The sequence below is a fragment of the Lissotriton vulgaris genome, chromosome 2_1 (genome assembly GCF_964263255.1).
Source record: "Lissotriton vulgaris chromosome 2_1, aLisVul1.2, whole genome shotgun sequence".
In the NCBI taxonomy this organism is placed as follows: Eukaryota; Metazoa; Chordata; class Amphibia; order Caudata; family Salamandridae; genus Lissotriton; species Lissotriton vulgaris.
The window spans coordinates 764422422-764448554 of record NC_141687.1 but is presented as its reverse complement, the minus strand read 5'-3'; the positions used below and the strand labels follow the sequence as shown (position 1 = coordinate 764448554).

At 46.6% G+C, this 26133-nt stretch overlaps 1 protein-coding gene across 2 annotated transcripts in view; it reads left to right on the top strand.

Annotated features, from left to right (window-relative positions):
- CFAP210 (cilia and flagella associated protein 210) overlaps positions 1-16810 on the top strand; it is a 227949-nt gene extending 211139 nt beyond the window's left edge. For both annotated transcript variants that reach the window (XM_086956079.1, XM_086956080.1), the window contains exon 9: positions 16114-16810. In XM_086956079.1, the coding sequence (XP_086812205.1) occupies positions 16114-16476 (363 nt within the window). In that variant the 3' untranslated portion in view covers positions 16477-16810. The remainder of the gene's footprint in view (positions 1-16113) is intronic.
- The last annotated feature ends 9323 nt before the right edge of the window (positions 16811-26133 follow it).

Here is a 26133-nt window from a genome sequence, read left to right as displayed (position 1 = left end):
CCTAGATGTAAGTTTTATGCGTTGGAGACTTTTCTTAGGCTCCCTGGCTCCCCAAAAATTATTACATTATTAATTTATTATTTCATTTTTAAAAATGTAATTACTAAAGCTATATTTAATTTACTTCAAATGTATTACTTTTATATGATAAAGGAAATGTTTTCACTTAGTTAACACACTGAAATTTTAACTTACCCTTCTCTGAACTCTGCAGATGCCTTGCTACTGCTTAATACTATCCTTCCAAGAATCATAAAAACCAATACTAATCCTTAACGCTACCTTACCTGTACTTTAAATAAAAAAACGTACTACCTCTTAACGCTACTCCTTTCTGAACACTAAAACATCTTACTACTGATTGACATTAATCTTACATGAACCCTCAAACAATTCCTTACTACCCTTAACGCTACCTGCCTTGCCCCCTAAAAAACCCTTACTACTCTTTAACACTCTGCATCCCTGAACACTAAATTCCCTATGCTGCAACTTGTTATTCTTCCCTGAACCCTATTGACTGTGCTACGACTTAACAGTACAATTCCCTGCACCTAAGAGTCACTTACTCCTCTTTAACACTTCCTGCCCTGAACCATGAAAAAACTCCTTACTACCTCATTATGCTATCCTTCTGTGTATCCTACAAACCCTTTTCTGCCCCTTGATGCTACCCACCCCTAAACCCTAAAAACACTAACTACCCCATAAGCCATCCATTAAACCCTGAAAACCTATTACTACTCTTTAATGCTACTCATCCCTGAACCCTAAAAAACCCTTACTACCCCTTACATTCACCCTACCCTGTACCCTCAAAACCTTTTCTACCCCTTAAAATTACCCTTCCTTGATCCCTACAAACGCCTTAACACTGCCCTCCCATGAAACCCTTCAGACCCTTCACCTCCCCTTAATGCTACCCATCCCTGAACGATAAAAAACCCCTAACTATCCCCTTAACGCAATTCTCCTTGAACCCTAAAAACCTCTTGTTACCACTTAAAGCAACTCTTCCCTGAAGCCTAAAAACGGTACTACCCCGTGACAGTACCCTTCCATGAACTCTAAAAAATGGTTAGTATGCTTTAATGCTACCCATCATTAAACCCTAAAAAAATTCTTACTAGCCTTTCAGCTACCCTTACCAAAACACTAAAAGCTCCTTACTAATCCTTAACCTTACAAACTCATTGCTACCCCTTAAGGCTACCTTTTCCTCAACTAAAAAAACAAAACTATTTTCCACCCTTTAACATCACCCTTCACTGAACCCTAAAAATACCTCACTACTTTTCACAACTTCCCATCCCTAAACAGTAAAACCCCATACTTCCCCTCTAACGGTTCCCTTCCGTGAATCATAGACTCTTACAACCCTTTAATAGTGTAATCCCTGAACCCTAAAAACATTACTACCTCTGCTTGCTACCCTTCCCTGACTCCTAGAAATTGCTTAATACATGAACCTCAAAAACCTTTACTATACCTTAATGCTACCCTTCCCTGAACCCTGAAAGCTTTTTATTACCCTTCAACACTACCCTTACCTGAACCTAAGACCCCTTTGCTACCCCTGAATCCTAAAAACCCTGTGCTTCCGCTTAACACGATGCTACCCTGAACTCTAAAAAACACTTACTACCCTTTAACAATACCTTTCCCTCTACCCTACAATCCCCTTAACACTACCTTCCTGCACCCTACACACCCCTTGCTATCACTTAATGTTACTCATACCTGAACCCTAAAAACTCTAACTACCCCTTAACACTACCCTTCTTTGAAACCTAAAAAGCCTCACTACCCATTAACAGTACACATCCCTAAACAATAAGAGCCCTTACTATCCCTTAATGCTTCTCTTCCCTGAACCCTAAAATCCTCTCACTACCCCTTAATGCTACTCTTCTCTAAACCCTAACACTCGGGGGGCGTGGCCAAGATGGCGACTGCAGCGGACGCAAGTCAGTGAGGCTCCCGGTCCCAGTTTCGACCCCTTAATAGCCTATAACCCCCCCCCCCCCCCCCCCCCCCCCCAGATATCGATTTCACTGCCCTGGGCACGGGGTTGCAACGGCTGGCCGGACGGTGCGGAAAAGACGGTGGGGCTACCCGAAACGGCACCTTCCCCCCCCGGCAACGCTGACATCGGCCGCACACCGCGCCACCTAGAGGAGAACTCCCGGGCTCACGGGACGCGTGGCCTAGCCGGACGAGAGGTGCAGTCAGAGGGAAGTCGGAGCACCTGAGGAGGCGGTGAGGCTGCACTGACAGCGCGGCTGGCAGAGGTGAGAGGAAGGGGGCACGCTCCCGATCGGTGTGGCGGCGGATACTGGGAGCGCGTGAAAATCGAGGCCCAGGCTTCGGGGCCTACCCCAGACGGGGTGCTGAGGAAAGACACGGACACGGCTGCTGAGTCCAGATGAGGGGTGAGCCGAGGGGCCGTGCAGGCTAGAAACTAGCGGACGTCGTAGGGGACGGCGGCAGTGGCGGCGCTGGAAGACAGAGTCCCGCTAATGGTGGACAGAGGGCGCAAAAATCGCGACCCTCACTCGGCAAGCAGAAGGCGGTCCCAGCGTACGGAGGTTTGGCGCCTGGCGAGGCCCGGAGTCGGAGGCCAGTACCTGCAGCCCTATTCCTCTGTTGTCGCCCCGCTTGCCTAAAGACCACCAGAGTCTTCTAGAGAGACTCCCCGGGTCAGCTCCACAACGCGGCAATACCTAGGGGCCCACACAGTTAGGGGGTCGGGAGACCCGCCGCAACTCGGGGATCATGCCGCTGCGCAGGTGGGGCCCTGGATCCGCCCAAGGAGGCCTCTACTCGGAGATTCAGCAGGTGGCAGTGGCCATAGGCGACATCGGGTGCGGCTGACTTCTGGGGGTATCTGCACCGGACTGGGGCGCCCTGCTCGGAAGCGACGTGCTGGAGGGTGCGGACGCCGGCCCCTTTGGTGGTATAGGAAGTAAAGGGACCTGTGCACTGCAGACATCCAGGGGGCCTGGACCAACAGAGACACAGCCGACCCAGAGGGGGTGATCCCTGGCGCGGAGTGGTGCGGAGCGGGGTGAGCAAATCCAGTGCCAGAGGCGGTCAGCGCAGATTCATAGGCCTCCTGGGGCGTTGGTACACAGCTAGAGGCACCGGGACAACGCTGTGTGCCTAATCATGTCGGGAAACCAACGTAGAGGTGGTCGCACAATACCGGAACTGCTGTCGAAAGGGGCTGTCAAGGGAGAGAAGAGCCCGTCTGGGTCAGGGGCGGCCAAGGACCCGGCAGACCGCGAAGATGAGGGAGCCCCGATTACTAAAGTATTCCTGGAGTCCCTCTTCAACTCCCTGCGGGAGGACTTCCAGACCCTCAAGCAGGACATGGCAGGCGAACATCGGGAGCTCCGGTGAGATGTGGAAGGTCTGGGGGAACGAGTGGCTGCTGTCGAGGATGCGGAACAGTCACGATCCGAGGATGTGGTACACCTACAGCAGGAAGTCTTGCGCCTACAGGAACAGCAGCTGGACTTGCAGGCACATGCAGAGGACCTTGAGAACCGCTCCCGAAGAAACAACATAAGGGTCCGGGGAGTGCCATCCAAAGCGGAAGGGGCGACATTACCCTCTACCTAAAGGGCCTTTTTAGAGAAATACTGCGGGAAAGAGAGGACTTCATCATCCGAATCGATAGGGCGCATAGGGAGGGCCTCACGCGCAAGCGCATAATGAAGGAGGCACGTCAAAAACAGCCGCTCTGCTATCAAGGACATCCAGTGACGTTGTATCAGGATCTTTCCATGGTCACCTTACAGAAAAAGAGGGCTTTTAAAATCGCCACTGCCTTCCTGCAAGTCAAAGGGATCCCGTACTCGTGGGAACATCCATTTCGCCTTGTTTTCAAGTGGAACGGCGTCATGCAGCAGCTCCGTTCACTGAAGGACACTTGTGCCCTGTTGGGAATCGATTTGGCCGATGAGTCGGTAAGCGATACTGAAATGAGTGGGCCCTCACAAGGGAGGCCCCCCAGCTCCACGGGGGAAGGCTGGCAACGCATATGGCGCAGACGATCGCCGAAAGCCGCCCACAAGCCGGACCCATCCACGATAGCGCAAGCACAGGCGGCAGCCATCCAAGAGGTTTCCAAGGATATCGCAGCCTCAGAAGGATACACTTCCTCGAGTGACAAAAAGGTGTGGGGGGGAGGTTTCTGTTAACAGCTTACTTCTTAGCGGGTCTGCCTGGGGCTGGGAGGGGGCCGCTGGGGTTGCCAGTGCCACGTTTCCCTTTACTGACTTCTTCCTTGGGCCTGAAGAAGGTCGTGACTTGTCCAGGACATTTATGATCATTGGGGAGTTTCCAGTTGGGGTTAGGGAGGGTTCCGAGTGGGAGTTGGGGGCAGGGAGGGGAGCTTTTCTTTGGGAGCGATCCCTCTGTCCACCTTGGTTTTTTTTTGTTCTCTTGTTTCCTGCATTTTTGTCACTATACACACTGCTTGGAGCTTTAGACCCTGCCCTGATTAATGCTGACACACACTAGACTCAAGAGCCTCTCTCTTAATGTACGGGGCCTTAATAATCCAATCAAGCGCCGAGCGGTCCTATCACAGCTGGAATGTTCCACAGCTGACATCTGCCTTCTCCAAGAGACACACCTCCTGCCCAAAGACCACCATAGATTAAAATCTCAGGCCTTTCCTATACAACTCTTTTCATCTGCCTCTAAAAAGGTAGCCGGGGTGGCGATTTTGGTATCCAAAGCATTTAAGGGCAAGGTGCTGCAGAGGGAAGCGGAACTGTGGGGGCGATTATTGGTGTACCGCTTCCTAATTGCCGGCATGACACTCTTGATAGGCTCAATCTACTCGCCCAATGAGAAACAGGAAACATTCCTCCGAACAGCGCTAGCAGCAGCTACAGCCAACACAGAACGACGCCTACTGATAGGAGGGGACCTCAACCTAGTCTTCCACAACACAGCAGACCACTCATGCCAGCGAACAGGGCAAGTGGGAGCTCTCTCTGAATCAGGCCACGCACACCTCCGGGAGCTCGGGCTCACCGACCTCTGGCGGCATTTCCATCCACGCAGCACAGCCTATACATATCACTCAGGGGCTCATAAATCCTATGCAAGGCTAGACTACTTTCTTTGCGCGTCTCACCTAGTTGCGCAAACCCAGGACATAGAGATCCTACCGGCCTCGCTATCAGACCACTCACCAATGGTAGCCACCTTCTTCCAACCGGCAACACCGGCCCCACAGCGACACTGGCGCCTCCGGGAATCCCTTCTTCGAACCCCCGCGACGGTGGAGCGGATTAAAAGCGCCATCACGCAATTCCTGACCCACAATAACAACGCAGACACCACACGGGCGACGCAATGGTCAGCCCTTAAAGCAGTCTTACGAGGTGAATTCATCTCCGTGGCCACAGCCAATAATAAAGACAGGGAACAGAAGCGTACAGAGCTTACGCAACGAGTGGCGGAACTGGAGCAAATGCACCAGCGCACGGGAGCCATGAGGGCCTGGCGCCAACTCTGCAGCGAGAGGAAGATGCTGGCCCCTCTTGACCAGGATGTGGCGGAATATGCTGCCCTTCGTCTTCGGCAAGCATATTACACTGGAGGGGACCGTTGTGGACGTCTGTTGGCGACCAAACTGAGGGAACAACGCATAAGACAGGGAGTGCAGGCCCTGCGACCGGAAGGGGGTGAGCTAGTCACGGAAGACGCTGACATAGCAGAGACCTTTAGAGCATTTTACCAGTCCCTCTATGCAAATGACGACCTCGACATCCAAGCAGGTCGGACATACTTACAGAAAGCGCAGCTCCCGTCCTTAAATACAGCCCAAGCCGACCTCCTAGATAGGCCAATAGCCCTGGAGGAGGTAGTGTCTGCAATCTTCCGCCTAAAGCACGGGAAATCACCTGGACCTTATGGGTACCCAGCGATCTTCTACAAGACCTTCTGCCATCAGGTGGCCCCCTCCTCCGGGATCTTTTTAATTCCTTTGACCAACCAGGCGCAATCCCCGCAGACCTCCTAGAGGCATCTATCTCGGTCATACCGAAACCTCGTAGGGATAAAACCAGCTGAGGATCCTACCGGCCGATCTCATTATTAAATATTGACTTTAAACTCTATACAGGCATCCTGGCAAATCGGCTTGCGCCGTACATGCAACAGCTTGTTGAATCCGACCAGGCCGGGTTCATACCCCAGCGACAAACTAGCGACAACACCAGGAGAGTATTACATCTCATTGAGGCCGGGTCACGAACACGGCCGAACTGCATGCTTCTTACCATTGACGCGGAGAAAGCATTCGATAGGGTGCACTGGCCCTATCTAGAGCAAGTTCTGCGTCGTTTTGGTCTTGGGGACACGCTCTGCACCCGCATCCTTAACTGCTATAGGCAACCCAATGCCACGGTGCGCGTTAATGGTCACACCTCCCCCAGATTCCCGATTGGCAGAGGGACCATACAAGGAAGTCCCCTTTCCCCAATCCTGTTTGCCCTATATATGGAACCACTAGCACAGAGAATTAGACAACATGCTCTCATTAAAGGTATTAAATTCAGAGGTGACACTCATAAGATCAGCCTCTATGCCGATGACATCTTGCTACCCATTACCGATCCGGTCCCCTCACTTTGTGCGCTCTTTGTGGAACTCCATAGTTTTGCGCTCACCTCGGGGTTCAAAGTAAATGAGGACAAATCGATCGCCCTCAACATCTCGCTATCGCCCGAAACCCTGGCTGCGGTACGGGAAGAACAAGACCTACAGTGGTCAGACAACACGGTCCCCTACCTAGGAATCTTATTAGGTCCCACCATCCCTGCCACAGTAGACGCGAGCTATACTAAACTCCGCACACAGCTGGGAGAGGAGCTGCGGAGGTGGAAACGCCTTCCACTCTCTTAGCTTGGGAGGATAGCGGCCACCAAAATGACGCTACTACCGCAAATCCTCTACCTATTCCAGACCCTTCCCCTGCGTCCACCTCAAGGTTGGGTCCAGCAGATGCAATCCGAAATGGCACGCTGCATCTGGCAAGGCCGCCGTCCACGATTCAAACATGACATCGCGGTCTTACCGCCTGCATATAGCGGGGTAGGAATCCCAGACCTCCAACTCAATTTCTACACAGCACAACTGCGGAGCCTTGTGGAATGGTACCAGCTAGAATCGAGCAAGCCCTGGCTGTTTCAGGACCAGGTGGTGGCCGGTATGCCACTACAAGGAATCCCCTTTCTTCCGCGGCGACACTGGCCGCCTAACCTTTACGCATCCCAGATCACCAGCACGGTCATGGAGGTGTGGGACCGAGTAGCTACCAAACATGAACTGACGACCTTTCCCTCCCCATTGACACCTCTATTTGCTAATCCCGACTTCACCCCCGGTCTTGACCCGAAAGCATTTGTGAACTGGCGACGCACCCCCTGCAAAGAACTGGGGCATCTCTTCGACCTGGAAGGCATCCTTTCTTTCGAACAACTGAAGGAAGCCTACGCTATCACAGAGGGAAATAGGTTAGCCTACCTGCAGGTGCGACATTGGGCCCTCCAACCCGATGTTAAACCAGGAGCCCACCGATACCTCATACCATATGAGAAGTGGCTAGTTACCCGCACCTCTGAGAAGAAATTAACCTCTGATCTATATCAACATCTCCTTCTTACAAACACACACACATACAACGCAGGAAGATGTTGGTGGGAACGGGAACTAGGTAGGGCCTTCACACACAAGGAGTGGAGCGGGATCTATCACAGGGCACGACATTCCCCATACCACTCTGGTCTCACCGAAACCCTCACCAAGGTACCAACGTACTGGTACCACACTCCGGAGCGCTTACACCAGGCGAACCCCCAGATCAGCGACCGCTGTTGGAGCGGATGTGGGGAATTAGGCACATTGTAACTCCTACTCTGGAGCTGTCAACATATACGGGAATACTGGGACATGATTATAGACGAGGTGGACTCTCACCTAGACACTCAGCTGCCCTGATTCCCCGCCTACATCCTGCTGAGACTGCCTAATGCCATGATGTATCCACTGAGATCCCACAGGGGCCATCTCATCGCCATTGCCCTATGGGCAGCTACCCAAAACATTGTGGCACACTGGAGAACACCACACAGTCCCCCGCACACAAGCTGGTTACACAGGTTATGGATGGTGCTTGGAATGGAAAAGTTGTCACTGGTACAGGCCGGGAGGGGGGAGGAATTTCCAGAGCTGTGGCGCCCCTTCCTGACATTGCGCACAAGTGAATTTCGTGAGTTGAACTGTCCCAGATACCTACGTCTCCTACGACTGGCAGACACGCCAATACCAGACCCACAGTCCTCGAAGAAAACATGAACACGCAGGCCCAAATAAACGCTCTTTTGCCTCCTCAAACAGATTGTTATGACGCTGACTTTTTCTTTGGTGGACAGAGGGGGGTGGGAGGGGGAGGGAGTGGGTGTTAAGTTCCAAGGCACTTCAACAGCTTTATGTCATTACACCGGCCCTGTGGGCACTATGTTCGCTTTTTGATAACGCATGGACACTAAGCAAGCCACGTATGTCTGACATCGCAATGCCTTCTTGTTTTGTTTCTTGGGAAAATTGAATAAAAGATTTAAACCATAAACCCTAACTCTCACTCAGGATCTGTCTTCATCAAGCACCGGAAGCCTAAGGATGAAATAATGGGAAGAATTGGGACTCAAATCACTTGTTCCCGTGGTAATTCCTCATTTCTAAGATGGCCATCAGAATCCCACTTGTGATCCCTGTTATTTCTATTGCCAAATCCTTCCCCCCCCCGAGTTATGAATGCCCCGGTATTGGGAAGTCTGGGGAGGTGTTACTTTGTGTTATAAGGACGTTTTCATAAGGCACTTTGTGATGTCAAGCAAAATGAAAAATATTACCTTTTTAAAGAGTTAAAAGAAAATTTTTAGGTCAACAAGTTGAAGCATTTCTGGACTGCATTCTGCTCTTTATGTACTGCGGAGCTGATTTGCAGTGTCATTTGAGAGAAATGAGCATGGGCCTACTAATGGAGTGAATTACAGAATGGCAGATGTTTTGCTTTTATCAAAGCAATGTGATAGCATTGTGACAACGATATACATTACTGCTTCTGAGGTCTAGGCTACAGGCATTTAAAAAGTAAAAACATTTAAGACATTGGACTTTAATACTGAGTTATCGCTACCATAGCACATATAAACGAAGTCAGTGGAAAAGAAAAATAATTGTGTACTTTGTAAAACAGACAATGTTAGCGAGAGGGTGTTCGCGAGGGGTAGTGTAGAGGCGAGAATAGTTAGGTTAGACATTCATTCGGTGGTAAAAGAGATGGCCATCACGGGAAGGTGGGCATCCCATAGGGGAGCTGGAGTCATCCTTGGTCGACACCTGAAAGCCAGAGTAGCAGATTGTCCCATGTCAAAGAAATGAGATGCCTCTGAAGGCATCATAGCACTCCCTGCCTTAGCCCAAACCAACAGCAATGATTGCCTCGCCGCTACAGTAGGGGTAAGGGAAGCCTTCTACTGGTGTGTGACAGTGAGTTTGTTGAGGAGCAGGGCCAGGTCGAAAAAATTAGCTGTTGCTTTGTATATCTTTGTACGTGGGTTAAAAATCCAGGGCATTTCTTACGTCGCTACGGTTAGTACACACATGCATGGGGTTCGGGTGGGTTCCAGGGTGGGATCGGGGAGTTGGGTAGGTAGGTAGCGGAATAAGGTGAAGGTGGGGTAACTGTTTTCTGATATCCTTAATTGCATCATCTTCTTGCTTGGACACTTGGTTAACTGCTGTGATTGTATCGTAATGTCTGGTGGTGTAGTCCTGATTGTGGGCTGCCACTATATTTCATATGCTCATCTTCATCAATAAACTGGTTGTGAAAAAAAAAAATCCAGGGCATAGACCTCTCAAATTGTGCAGGATGGTGAGCTCGGGTCTCAGTGAAACCTGCAAAGTGACTGCTGACCATTGTTGGAACAGGGACGGGCAGAACCATAACATTTGGTACAAGTTGGATTTAGGGAAGTGGGCAATGAGGGCAGCATTCAGCCGCCCCAGGAAAAAACTCATTAACATTGGGGGCAGGTATGCCCTATGTAGCCCTATGTAGCACGAAGAATTGGAGGAGTTTGAAGCTTGCGTTCCTAGCTAAGTCAGCACACCTTCTCATTCCTTATCAGGAAAATTCAGCTCAGTTTCTGTTTTTCACCTGTCCTGAAGGTTGACTAGGGATACCTGAGTGGGCTCTCAGTTAGCCTTGGTCAACTAGCTGATAAACCTCCACCCAATGCACATAGTGTGAAGATATTGTGCAAGGGCATGGTTGTCACATTATTCCAGCTGGTTCACAAAGCATTAGCCAATGCTCGATATTTAAGAAACTGCCCCCTATGAATGTTGAAGAGGTCTACTAGTTCATCAGAGGCTACCAGATTACTGTCCTGAAAAAGATAACCCACGGTGGTTATTAACGCAGAATGCCAGCGCTGTAGTCAGTGGATATTAGAGAGCCCCATGTTCCTGAGTACCCTAGCAGGTAAGGGAATAGGAAACAGTTGGGGTTGTAAAGCGCAGGCTTCTCTGGAAGCAGTAGTGTGCCACCTGGAGCAGGCGTGGGAATGAGGAGTTGTGGGCTGTGTAGGGTGGGGGGAAAAATCATTGAATTTGTTACAGATGCCAGGTGGACAGATGTTTTACTGTTTGTACTCTGTTACCAATAGTTATGGAATGCAGTCCTTTTCTGTAAATTTAAAAATAGCATGAAATGTACCCAAACCCTCTTTTCAAGCCAGACTGTTTACAGCTTCCCACATATTCAAATGACCTCCTAGTAGTATATCAATGAATGAGAAAATGCACCAAATATTAGTCCATGACATTGTTCATAATAATGACCTACCTAGTAAAGTTAAACTTCCATTTTTAGGTCCTGATAACATATTTTTTGCACTTTAAAATATACAGAGAGTGGGCTTGCTTGATTCCACTTAGAGGAGTGTTATTGTCTCACCTCATGCTATCTACTGGCCATGTCTCAATACTCTTTCCAGGAAGTGTTTCTATTAGAATGCATGAGGGATTAGTCTACATCTGAAAAATAAACTAAATTATGCAATTTGTCACATTCAGTTATTTTTCTCCTATTTGCATTTTGCAGAGAAGGCAACCTTTTTTGCTACTTTTTCCCAGCTTTGGCAAATCCAGTAGGACAGGCTTTAATGTCATAACATTTTGTGCATACAGTCTATTCAAACACCATTTATAAATACCTGTGTTGACATTTGTTAATACTTTAAAGCCTGATCTATTGGCTTGTTAATGCTTGCTTTTTGTTGGGGCCCCATTCTGTACTCTTGTTCCTTCACTTAATCCTAATCTTACCCTACCTCACTCTGCATTTATTGACTCACCTCTTTTTTCCTATTAAATTTCAAATTTATGTTCTTCTCTAACTTGGATTCACTGTGGAGTTCACAGTTTAATTTTTATTGAGAACATTTTTGTTCTTCCTTTTTTAAGTACAAATATATTGTTGAACTATTCTTTGGGTTGCGATCATCATTTGTGATCAAACTAATTATTTTAATTTGTTTTTCCACTAACTGGGTTTTCCATAATTAGATTTTTTTTAAATGTCTTTTTATTATTTTGTTTTCTATAAATGTACATACTACCCATGACATAGCTTAAAACGAATACTTTTCAGAGCTTCTTCATACTAATGACCCAGTTAGTTACTTAGTGGTAATCAGTGCTTAATTTGTGAAAGAATGAGTGCCGTGTCTAACACTCTGCTTAGAAGCATGTGGCAGTGCTATTAGATGTCAGTGCAATGAATATTAAGGATTCATAGTCTTGAATTCACCTACTGCCTCTTTAATCCTCTACCACTCATTCCTGCCCTTTTATCTCCTTCTTGTAGGTTCCTGCTTTCTGCCTTTGTGAAATTTTTTCTGTCTCTATCTCTTTCTCCTTCTTTTTCCTTTGTCTGTTTTCCCTCTGTTGCTGTTGGTAAATGTCTTATGGTTAAAAATAAGTGTTAGTTCCCAAAATTGAGTGCCAGTGGGCCACACCGGCAACCACCGGCTTAAATTAAGCACTGGTAACCTTCACTACTCAGATTCCATGTCTTCCTCATCCCAGTCCTTACATTTTGATCCTTATCTCATACCATTGACAGCGATTACCTACTTCAGCTAAATCCTTTACAAAGGCTAAAGATTATTATTTTGTTAACGTTCCACGACTATAGCCGTGCTTCATGCCATTCGCACCCAAAAGCAGAAACGATATAAATACTTTCTAAATGACAAGCCAATAACAGAAGACATGGCCTCAAAGTAACAAAGGTTACTGGTAAGTAACTGGGTCATTACCTACTCATTTATCCACCTCATCCCAGTCCTTAAACTTTGAGGCAGTACTAAAGCATAAACAAATATTCCAACTGGGATCACATCACATACATAATAATGCGTAGTGAAGCAAATTTACCTCAGAAATGGAAAGAAGAAAATCAATGGTAAAACATATTATGATTTTACAGCACTCAACATGGGTAGCAAATTCTCTGCACTGTCCCCATCCACCTGTAACCTCTAATACAACATAAATGTATGGCGGGTAAATCAGTTAACCGTATTACAAATGTCCCCTAAATGCATTTAAGGAGGCAGTAATAAATCTGGTTGAATGCTCTTGAAGTCAATTCGGGAGATAACACCCATAGCAAGATAAAATGGAGATATAGCAAACATTCATCAATTGCTTGAAGTAGATGAAGAAGGATGCTTTCCTTATCCTGGTAAACCAAAAGTGATAAACAATAAGTTTGCATTGTGGAAAGCAGAAGTTCTATCCAAATAGATGGCTATGGTCCAATGATCTAAAATGTGCAATTGTTCCTCGGTTTCTAAAGAGCGAAAGTGAAGGAAAACTGAGAGAAACAGGTTTTGGGATCAGTGGAAAACTGAAAGTACAAAGAAGCTCTTGAAACCATCTTATCTTATCTGGTTAAAAGGCATATCATGGTTCTTCAGACATTAAGGCTTCTAACTTTCCCACTCTTCTTCCTGAACAGCTGGGAACTTAAAAACGGAATTTTGCTGACAGGTATTTCAAGTCAAGTGCAATAAGAGGTTCAAATGGGGGAAGTCTACAAACATTGAAGAACTACCACTAAATCCCAGGAAGGTACATAAGAGTGGACTGTTGGACACTGTAGAAAAAGACTTCTCAGAAACTGATTGCATAAAAAGAATTGAAAAAATATATTTGCGCCTGAAGGCCCCAATAGCTCCCCTTTGATTTCTAAAGCAATAAGCCATCCCTGAGAAAATACAAAATGATCATAGGGTCACAAGTTGCAGCAATTACCTTTCGAGAGAGACACCTAGATTTAAATTTTTTCTATTGTCTACCATAGACTTTAAGAGTCTAAGGTTGACAAGAATGTTGTATACACTGCCACTTCTGATGAACAGCTTGAAGACCCTTGATGACCTCCTATGAGCGTCAATCCCCCTAAACAAATTCCCTTAAGCATGAGCAGTGGATGAGATGCAGCTTTAAGAGGGAATGTGGTTAAAAAAGAAGTTCTCCAGATGTTGAGATGGCATTTGGATGATAAAATACAACCAGGGACATCTGAGTCAATGTGGCACAACTAGAAACACCTAAGCTTGATTATCCTGTATCTACTTCAAGACCCTGGAGAGCAAGGGAAATGTAGGGAACACAAAGTAGACGCCTGGGGCATGCTAGTTACAGGGCCCTCCCCTCCTCCACCAACTTTTGCAAGCTCTCGGAGATAAACAAAAACTGCAGAGAAGAAATTGGGGAGTAGACTGTTGCTCTTTGTGGCAAAGGTCCAGCCAAGGGAGCCAGAACCAAGAAGTGATCTATTGAAAGTCCTATGAGAACAATCAAAAACTAGTTGATGGTGGCAAAATCTGACTCAGTCTATTGAAAGACCCATTATCCCTGTTGGCAGACATACTGTTGTCAGTGACCGAAGATTGGTCTACCCAGCAAAACCTCTCCACTACGGTGGAAGCTAGGGGGGAAATTCTTAGGCACCAGTGATGGTTCACAAAGGACCTGGCCACCTTGTTTTTGTCCTTATACACACAGCCTGCCTCTGAATCTCAGACTGAAAATGAAATAGAGTTCAGAAAACAGCTGTTACTTCATTCCAATTGGGAGAATACAGACTCTACTGGTGAGCCCAGTAGGACTGAATCGTCTTGTACTGCTGGCATCCATGGTGGTTATTACTGGAGCAAAAATGGAAACCCCTTTGTCCACTCCAAAATGGTCTGGCACTAAGCTCTACTGAAGAGGCTGCCAAATTGTATTTGTGGTCCTTGGAGGTAGGAGACCAAAAGATAGAATAGGCATCTGACCAAGGAAATACAGCATGGGAAGCTGCCATTTCTCCCTGAACACCTATCTACAGCGCTCCTGAAACTCAGTCTTTCCATCAGGAATTTCAATCAGGAAGTCAATTTATGCTTTCTGGAGGGAGAGAGAAAAACTTGTTCTGAATCGGTGTGGGATGCCGCCAGATAAACTGCAGAGCCTGAGGTGGATTTGATTAAGGGGCATATTATTAAGGGAAACATCGCCGCTTTGTCGGCGCATAGTGCCGAAAAAGCGGTTATCTTTTTATCAACGTATTTGCAAGGACACGCTAACAAGCGTTAGCGCGTGTTTCCTTGCGACTTTGCATGTCAGCGATCAATATCGCTAATGACTAGCAAAGTGGTGTTCCCTAGCTAAACAACATGGAAAATCCACGCTAACACAGCTTCGCAATATTAGCAATCCGTGCAGCAGACCCCCAAAGCGATAAAAATAACCACGCTAACTGCAGTTATCGCAGGTATGTAATGCCTGCTTTTAAACTATGACTTAGCCATACTGATAATGGGAGGTGGATTGCCATTTTAGGTCCACACTCCCCTATCAGCAAGCCTCTCCTTAGCGCTGTGAAATCTTCACTGGATTTCACGCACTATTCTGGTTATTCGCTGGTATTACATCGCCTGTTAGCAAAACGTTGACAATACATCTCTAACACAGTGATGTAATACAGCGATAACTTGAATCGTGCTAAGCGTGATTTGCAATAAATGTCGCATGTCCTTGATTATATGCCCCTAAATCTTTTCCAGCTGGTACCTGAGGAAAAGTCGATAGCAACACTTGAAACTGATAATGATGAAAGCAAAAACAGAGAATCTTTTGAGATTCTGGGTCCATCTGAATGTGGAGGTAAGCAACTTTGAAATCGAAGGATGCAAGGAAGTCCCCTGGAGTAACCAATGGAAGAATCGCTTGAAGTATCACCATCTTCAATGGAGTACGTGAAATTAAGTTATTGGTGTTCCTGTGGTCTAGGACAGACCAGAAATCTCCTGAATGTTTTTGGACCAAAGAAATAAATTGCATCTCTTAAAATGTTGTGTTTCCTAGAACGGAAATAATGGCTGATTTTGCTTTATTTTTTAGTTGAAATACTGCGAGACTTTCGTGCTCTAATCATATTCAAACAAAACAGGAAGGGGCAGATTTACAAACCCCTTGTGCCTCTTTTGCGTGACTTTTCCCATGTTAAAAGTGACGCAAAATTGGCGCAGGGGCCTTGTAAATCTGCCCTCACATGTTTAGTTCTGCTCCCGTTTTTTCGTGAGTGCTATAGGTATGGGGCGGGGCTAAAGTCGGGGAATGCCAACAAATAGTTGTTTGCCTTTTTAAATAATTTAGCTGGGTAGGTTCTCTTTGTCTATGGTACGAGGTGAGGTTCAAAATATAATGAATGGGACGAAAAAGATGCACAAGAAGGTAATGTCTCTGTATGCCATCTCTCTACTGCAATAACCTGTGGCCTCTGCACATTTATCACCCAGCCTTTTCCGTTCTGGCAAGCTGTTTTCTCACACCCAGGAACCATTCATGCCGTTAGACATGAAGGAGCTAGATGTTGAGAGGGAATTGCATGCCTTAAACAAACCTCTTTTGGTACACAGATGGTCCAGAAATGAGTAACTATTTTTTTCTGTTTTTCCCTAGGCTGAGAGGAGATGCAAATCCATCGAGGAGAAAAACGCAGTATTAAAGTATGAAAGAGAGAATGAGGAAGTCCTTGCTTTGGAGGAAGAAAAATTCCAAGAGTATGCAAAGCATGTTATTGACGAAGTTATAGAGTCTGGTGGAGACCCTTCCCCTCTTGTCAAAGCAGCTCATGCTGGCTTTGGAGGCGGCCGAGGGCCAGTCTATGCAGAGAGGGGGGGAATCAGGCCTAGTTACAAAGTGAAAGATAGCAGTGGGGTTGAGTTACCTACCTACCAGAGTAACACAACTCAACAAATCAAAGAAATCTATGATCCCTGTGACATTAATCAGTCAAGAAAAAAATTGGGTTTTACGTGGTAATGAAGGACATATTTGCAAGTGCCTTACTGATGACCTTAAAGAGAAAAAAACACAATACACACTTAAGTAACATATAAAAACCAATTAAGTACAGCTGGGATAAAAACAAGGTGCTCTGAATAAACGTTGCCGTCTTCCTAATGTGACCTATAGTAATCCAGTGATTGTTTTCCCTCAATGTGCTCATTTTCTCGCGAGACTTTATTATAAGAAGCATATCTGACAGCTAATTAGTCAGTATTGTGTACTATATGACTTTAAGCCTCCTACGCAAAACCTAATTTTAACAAAACATTTCACTGTTGTCTCTATAATAAAGTACGTTGTGAACTGTTTTATTGTTGTTTCAATTGCTCTGTATGTCGTAATTTGCGTATAGACATAAAAACATATGTGGATTGGGACAGTAAATATTCAAATTAATAAATGAATTGTCATTTTGTATCACAGCAAAACCAAGTTACGATATTGTGTGTATATGTATATGTGTGTGTGTGTGTGTGTGTGTGTGTGTGTGTGTGTGTATATATATATATATATATATATATATATATATACACAATTACCGCTCCAGGTGCTGAGATCCACCACACAGAGAAAACGGACACTTTGCAATTCAATTCACTGCTGACTGCAGTAATTCTTTTTTTCATCAGCGCAAAAGAAGGACGAGATGGCGCGTTTCAAACAAATTAGATACAATCTAATGAAAATGTAGGGGCAATTCATATTATCCTTGCGATAGATATTAATAAACTCTCAAATAACTGCTCAAATGCTGTGGAAGTTCCTGATTCCCAACTTTTAAATCCATAAGCTCGGCTACTTCAAATTATAGTTGGGCTATATAGGTTACTCTAGTGAATATGGCTGGCATTTTCAAAATATATAACTGAACGAATAAAATACATGATATTAATACATCCCATCTTTGACCTGGACAATATTACACATTCCTAAATACATAAGAATAAACGATTGACGACCATGAAGTATATTACATGTGAAGCTGAATAAAGAAATTCTATTTCTTCCCCTGTGGCAGCAATACTAATATGCCTAAGTCATAATTGTCGGATGTACATCCTGGTATGAGGTAGTGGTGGTAGTGTTAAAAATGTGACTAGTACGTGAAGATAAAAGTGTGTCAGACTGACATAAACTAATTCTCCTATGGGAGAAGAGAGGACGGCTTCAAAACAAGTACCGGAAAACCCCTCTTTTGAAACCTATGCGTAATTCTTTAGTGAATAACAAATATACACACAGAAATGAGTAATGACAGCCCTTGCCATGGTCAGCCAAAGGGTAACTGCCGAAAATCAAAACTTTGTTACTGTATGATAGTTTTCTATATACATAGTCAGGAACAGTAGTTAGAATGGCAAGGCATGCCAATGTGAAAAAGTTACTGGCACATAAATAAAGTCATCAGTATAGGAAACAACTGAAAAGGGAAGGTTTAAATACACTTATCATCATTTTGAGTATGTGCAGATAGAGAAATCGAGTGCTAACTATGAACTAGTTACAGATAATGATGCAAATCCTCGCATATATTCAACCCTTTAGGGGTCTTGGTACCTAGTTCAATTATATACTTCGTTTCGAGCTGTCTGAGTTGTCTTTCGCGATTTCCTCATCGCTTGTTGGGGGGGATTCTATCGATAACGAAGTATGTCAGTACATTCAGGTTGTTGGTGTGCTCAGTTTTGATGTGACGGGCCACAGGATAGGTGGGGTCAGAATTGACAGTTGCACGCAGGTGCTGAAGGATTCTCTGGTATGCTGGCAGTTTAGTACTCCCAACATAACAGAGCCCTCAGACACATTGGAGAATATATACCTCGTGGTCGGTACGACAGGTGTAGTGACCCTTCAGACTGATGGGCATGTCTGAAAACGGACTTGTGTAGGTTTTCATATTCTTGCCGAATTTACATGCTCGGCAATTACTGCATTTGTAAAAGCCGTACAAAACCATTGAAATTCCCCCGTTGTAGTTACTTGTACTAACTATAACTCGCGCGCCCGCAATCCACTGCTGATGATGTCACATGTTACATCATTCATGACATGGTCAGTGACATCACTGATGACATCCCTGATGACATCATCCAGTGAATGTGGTTTGGGTTGATATTTAAATAAGTATTATATATACATAACAATCTGCCCTGAAGACTGAGTGGATGTATAAGTGTCTGAATGGAGGATTTAGTAGCAATGTGATTGACTGTCTAAGTGACGAATTTAAAGTGTCTCACTAAATATATGGGATAGTGATTAAACTGTGTGAATACCTGTATCACTCTATCTCTTGTTGTGTAAACTACTACATTTTGGTTACTAGCTATGTGAAAGTCTATATTAGTTATTAATTAGTTAAGTGAGTATTTGTATGGGATAGTGAATGAATGTGTGTGTGGTTGGGTGGGAGGTGTGTGACTGTCCAAAGATGTGTAAATAGTTGATTTAGTAGGTATATGAGGTTAAGACTGTGGAAACAGTTATTTTGGTGAGTGAATCTCTTTATGGGTGTGGTGATGAGTAAATATATTTCTCAATGATACATGTCTAACAAACTAGAAATACAAAAGGCAGTGTATGTGACAGTTGTTGTATATAAATAAGTATACATAAGACTCAGTGATTGTATGAGTGACGTATGGATAACTGTATACTTGTAATAGTGATTTTATAACACACTAAGTATGAGTTAGTATCTATATGAATACATAAAGGGGTGTTTGTGTAAGTGCATAGCTTAGTAAATATAAGTATGATCAATTGTTTGCATAAGTGAGTAGGATGACTGCATAAGTGAATAAGATGTGTGCTGGTGTGTAATGTTGATGTAGGTGTATAGGTATATTTAATAGTCTTTAGATGTGGGTGTAGATGTAGGAATCACTGAGTAGGTTTTTAGAAACTTGTATTGGTGTGTCAATGGTTTCAAATATGGTACTCCATATTTTATAATGAGTGTTGAAAGGTTATACTAGTATATGATAAGATGTATCAGATTGTCACATGGATGATGTCATCAGTGATGTCACTGACCATGTCATGAATGATGTAATTTGTGACATCATCAGCAGTGGATTGCGGGAGCGCGAGTTATAGTTAGTACAACTAACTATAACGGGGGAATTTCAATGGTTTTGTACGAGTGAAATGTCCAACTAACTATAACACCCCTAAAACCTATGTTTTTTTCAGTGAATTTCTAAGGTTTTTTAAATGCTAATTCCTAACTATAACATGTCTGAAACCTATGGTTATTTCAGTAAATTTCAAAGGTTTTTTAAATGCCAATTCCTAACTATAACATGTCTGAAACCTATGATTTTTTCAGTGAATTTCAAAGGTTTTGTAAATGACAATTTTTAAATGTATTAATTCTTATATTTATTTTTTTGATACTGATTTACTAAATTTTTTTAAACTATTTATTTTTAGATTTTTTTAATTACATTATAATTACGTTATACATTAAAAATATACTTTCTCGGAATAAATTACTTTAGTTTAAATACTTTGCAAATAGGCAATTGAGTTTTAAGTACAGGAGTTACAGTTACAATGGGCAACACAATTTCAAACACAATGCAACATTGAGCTGAATGGGAATTTCTAGTTAAATGCAATTAGTTACTTTATGGATTACTTTTCTAACCACAGGACTGGATCCTAGATTCAGTCCTGGGACATCTCCTGTAAACAGTTGAGTAAAAGTGTTTTGGTTACAGTAGTGATTTTTAAGAAATTTATTGTACTTTAAAAGTTGACAGAAACTTTTTCACATAGAATCACCAATGTTATCCTATGGGAGGAAATTCACTTAGCAAGTAAGTAGTGTTGTCGTTACGTTTTCTTGCTCAGTGGTGGATCCTGGATCCAGCACTGGTACATCTCCTGTAAACAGTTGAAAGAATGTGTTTAAGTCATACAGGCGATTTTTAAGGAATATTTGAAGTTTGTGAAAATAGACACAGAAACTTTTTTACTATGGATTCCTATGGAAGGAAATACAAGTTACTTGTAAGTATGGTTAGAATTACTTTTCAGGGTCAGTGCTGGGCTAAAAGATGCAGCACTGAGTTCTCTCATGAGGTGAGGAATTCATTGCTCGGACCCTTGACCTTGCCTGGATAGTCGCTCCCCCCCCCGCTGCAGCACCACCAGCGCTTGAGTGCCCCTGTTGCCTGCTGCTCCTTGGTGCTCTTTTCCCTGCTCCCGCTGCAGTTCCCGCCGATGCTGCCCCTGCGGCCCGCCCCGCGCCCATTCGCATGCCCCTGCCACCCGCCTCCCAGCTGCTCCTCCCTCCCACCTCCCCATAAAATGGCGGCTGCTGCGCAGTTAGGAGAGTGACCCCTGACCTTGCCTGGTAGGTCGCCCCCTCTGCTGCAGCGCAGTCAGCGCTTGAGTGCCCCTGTTGCCTGCTGCTCCTTGGTGCTCTTTTCCCTTTGGTTCCCCGCTCCCCGCTGCAGTTCCCACCGCTGCTGCCCCTGCGGCCCGAGCCCATTCGCACGCCCCTGCTACCCGACTCCCAGCTGCTCCTCCCCCCCAGTTCCCCATAAAATGGCAAGCCCATCTGCGCCCATCCGCGTCTGGACCGCGCCCAGCGGCAGAACCCCTGGCCCCTGCACCAGCTGTGATGACCGCCTCCGATACGACGCCAGCACCCTCATTGCTCTCAACCCAGGACGAACCCCCTACTGCTGCCGGGCCACCCCGAAGCGCACCCACGGTCCCTTCGCCTGCCAGAACTGCAGCTTCTCCTGCATCGAAGACGCAGTGAAACCCGCCACAACAAAACACAACCAGCTCCGCTGCATCCTGATTAACACCCGCTCAGCACGCAAACACGCCGTCGAGCTCTAGGACCTACTCGACACTGCATCTTCAGACGTCGCCTTCCTGACCGAGACCTGGATGAACGAAGCCTCCTCCCCAGACTTCGCAATAGCCATCCCCCACGGATACAAGATTGCCCACAGAGACCGCACCAACAGAGTCGGAGGAGAAATCGCCATCGTCCACAAGAAGACCATCAGGGTCTCAACAAACACCGACGACATTCTCAGCATCCCCGAACACATGCACTTCCAGATCCACACGGACCCCAACACCACCCTAACAAGCACCCTCATCTACAGACCACCCGGACCCTGACCACAATTCTGCGACACCATCGCCGACTTCATCAGCACGCACGCACTGACCTCCACCAACTACATCCTCCTCGGAGACCTGAACTTCCATCTGGAGAACAACAAGGACAGCAACTCCTCCACCCTGATCGACAACCTCGCCAACCTCGGACTGGAACAGCTCGTCACGTCGCCGACCCACATTGCCAGACACACGCTCGATGCCATCTTCTCCTCAAGCCCACACGTCTCCGAACCCACCTGGACCGACCACCACTGCATCAACTTCACCTTCCGGAAACCAGTCGCACATCACTGCGCCCAACAGATCCCCTGTCGCTGCTGGGGCAGAATCACCAAAGTATAACTACAGACAAACCTCGAACTCAACCCACGGCCAAACCCTCCAACCCAGACGATGGCGCACGCACCCTCAGACGATGGCGCGCGCACCCTCAGACGATGGATGGACGAATGAACCAACACCTTAGCCCACTGAAAAACAAACCCTCAAAGACACCAGCAAAAGAGCCAACTGGTTCACCCCGGAACTCCTAGCATCCAAGCGCACCTGCTTGAAGTTGGAGAACATATGGCATTGCGAGCAGTCGCTCGGCAGCCGCGCAGCCCTCAAAGACGCCATCCGCAACCACCGCCACCTCATCAGGACCGCCAAGAGGACCTCCTTCAAAGACCGCCTCAACAACAACGCACACAACAGCAAGGAGCTCTTCAATGTCGTGAAGAAACTCTCCAACCCCAGCTCCAACACCAACGATATCCTGCCGTCGCAAGTCCTGTGCGACTCCCTTGCCACCTTCTTCCACCGCAAGATCGCTGAACATCCACAACAGCTTCACCCCCCGGATGACCCCTACAGGCCCAACACGCAGGAACCACCACACCCCACCGACTACGACCCCCTGACAACCTGGGCCAACGTGAGCATCGAAGACACAATCAAGACCATGGGCACAATCCACTCCGGCTCACTGTCTGACCCTTTTCCACACCACATCTTCAACAAAGCCGGCAGCTCCATCGCACCCCACCTACGCAACATCATCAACCTCTCCTTTGAGACCGCAACCTTCCCTGAGAGCTGGAAACACGCTGAGATCAAAGCCCTACAGAACAAACCCAAGGTGGACCCAAGCGAGCTGAAAAACATCCGGCCCATCTCCCTGCTTCCGTTCCCAGCTAAGGTCATCGAGAAGATAGTCAACATTCAGCTCACCCGCTACCTCGAAGACAACAGCATTCTGGACCCCTCCCAGTCAGGTTTCCGCAGCAACCACAGCACCGAGACAATGCCATGGATTGGACCTCCTCCTTCCTCTCAGGCAGAACCCAGAGACACCTGCCACATTCCGATCCGAAGCCTCCGAGATCATCTGCGGCATCCTGCATGGATCCTCCCTCAGCCTGACGCTGTTCAACGTCTACATGGCGCCTCTCGCACGCATCGCCTGACAGTACGACCTCAACATTATCTCCTACGCCGACGACACGCAACTGATCCTCTCCCTCACCAAGGACCGCCAAATCCAACCTCCACCGGGGACTTTAGGCCATCGCCGAATGGATGGAGCATAGCCGCCTCAAACTGAACACAGACAAGACGGAGATCCTCATCCTCGGGCCCAACCCCTGAGCATGGGACGACTCCTGGTGGCCCGCATCACTGGGGATACTCCCCGCACCCACCACCCACGCACGCAATCTGGGAGTCATCCTCAACTCGAAACTCACCATGACCAAACAAGTCAACTCTGTCTCCTCCACTTGTTTAAACACCCTGGTTTTGCAAACAGTATTGTCCGGGGTGCCGGCCCTGGGGGGTGGCGGTCCCTAGCGCCTGCACAAGGCTCCAGGAGGGGGGCCACGCGCCCCCCTCCCACATTTGTAAGAAGCCCCGTGGGGTGGTGGTCCCCGGGGCTGGGGGTCCTCAGAGCACCCCACATCTAATTTTAATTAGCCTTTGGGGTGGCGGTCCCCAGGGCTGGGAGGGCCTGAGAGCCCCCCCACCCAATTTAACTAAGCCCCGGGGGTGGCGGTCTCCGGGGCTTGGGGGGCCTGAGAGCCTCCCTACATAATTTTCAAAAGCCCCAGGGGTTGTGGTCCCCGGGGCTGGGGGGGCCTGAGAGCCCAAGTGGTGTAATCTCAAATCTGGGTTTATAGCTCTTTGTGAATTAACAGTCCATGTATCTCTACAATTTGACCCCTTCATGTTCACCAAAAACACTTTTTTAAATGCTAATTTTCCAAACTACTGAATGTATTTACACCAAGCCAAGCAGAGGCACTTCTTTGAGTAAAGTTCTACTTTCATGCCAAGTTCCGATCTAAATCCGTTCAGTGTTTTTTTCTGTGTTGGACAGCAAATAATTCTATGGGAATTAAAATGTAAAAAGTCACTTGCTTGAATCCTGCTATGTTTGGGCCTCTGCCTGCGGATCTGCACAAACCTTGTCATGCTAATCCCAATGTGGAATCCCCAATGTTATAAAACCATAAAACAAATGTTCAATAGAAATTATAACCTAACAATAACTACACAGATGCTATTGTCACCTGTGTTTATAAATATATTACCTACTGGCGGTCGCCAGTAGGTAGTTATAGTTAGGACCGAGTCACAAGAAAACAGTAAAACAAAGTTAAGAAATAAGGGAAGGGGTCAGTCTAGAAACATTCTGAACCTCTAGGCTTTCTCAGGGGTTCGTACATGGATGTTTAGGCTCAATTTTGATTTTTTTTAAAATAAAAAATGGCGGGGTACTCGTGAAGAATATGTGTTTTTAAATTACATTGCTGTGCCTCTTACCTGTTTTCTGGTCGCTACTCCCCGGTCCACCACAGCTTGTGCTGATTGTGTGGAGGGAGGCTTAAGCGACACCACTTCCTGGTTGTCCTATTCTGGGCAGCTATCTTGGGGAGGTTGACGGGCTAGTCTCCACCCTGGCCTAATCTATATGACCTCTTTCTATCCCGCGCAGCGGTGACGCGCTGCGGTAGCGCCGTATACGCGCCGAAGAGGCGCCAAAGAGAAGCCAGTCTGCGCCAGTCCGCGTCCAGACGCTTCTCGCTGGTCCTGGTCTTGGGTTGTTACCGGCATCATGGTCGGTAATCAAGTTGTCTACAACTCTTTGTGGTTACACTCCTTACGCCCCCCTGTCAGTCCTTCCTGCTCCCATTCCGTCTCTCCTGCCAACACCGACCATCACTGCAAGCACTGTACATGGAGCACCTCCCGCCCATGTAGCGGCTCCCTCCCGTTGGGAGAGTTTTGGAGATTGTATCTCCTTAATTGCCGGTCGCTACCTAAACACTCCACAGAGTTGCATCTGTTGATTGATGAGCTTAATCCTGACGCCCTATTTTTAACGGAAACTTGGCTTCAGATTGACAACGACCCGTCCTTATTATGGGCCACTCCTCCAGGCTACACCCTTAAGCACCTCGACCGCCAATCGGGGAGAGGCGGGGGCTTAGCTATTATATATAGGGACACCTTTAAGTGTCGGGTCACTTCTAATTCCTTGCTGACCTGTGAGAGCTTACACTTTGCACTTGATCTCTCCCCTACCACCACTTTTTCTGGTATTCTACTCTATCGACCACCAGGCTCCCTCAACAATTTTATCACTCAAATTACTGATCTCACCGCTAACGCAGCCGTGACCTCATCTAACCTCACTAATAACTTGCGGGCCAACATGCAAGCGTTAGACCTCTGCCAGAGAGGCTATCAGGCGACCCATAAGAAGGGACATCTTCTCGATCACATATACAGTAATATCAACCTTAATGTAGAGTCCCCTGTTCCTCTGCCTTGGACCGATCATTTTTTGATACCGTTCACCTGGCTTTCTAACTCTTGTCCCCCTCCTGAAGACTCTATAAAGTACATGGGCAGGAAATGGTCCTCACTTCCCCTCACCGATTGGACAACGGCCCTTACTCAAGACCCCCCGAGAAAGGCCTTGAACCCTGCCTCAGCTTCTAGCAACTTTGATCACTGGATCTCCAGCACTTTAGACCAAGTTCTTCCCAAACGCCCTTGTAATCTCATCAGAAGACCTCAAGTTGCACCCTGGTACACTCCTGCTCTGAGGTTATTAAAGCTTGACTGCCGCAAACTAGAGAGAGCGTGGAGGAAGGACCATTCTCAGTCTAAGAAAGACGAATACAGGTCCGCAATGAGGCTCTATAAATCAGAGATTAAAATGGCGCAAACCTCCTTCTATGAAGGTAAAATTAGTGCTACAGCAAATGCGCCTAGAGAAATCTTTAGGATAGCTAAGTCCCTCATTTCAGCTCTGGCTGAGCGTCCTTCTGTTGAAGGGGCACAAGACCGCTGTAATGAGCTAGCTGCCTTTTTTTCCAAGAAAATCTCGACCATATATTCATCTTTTAGTAATCCTACAGTCAATACCCCCTCCATCCCTCCTAGGCCAGCTGACTCCTCGGCTCCCTGCAAACTGGACACAATTCCGCT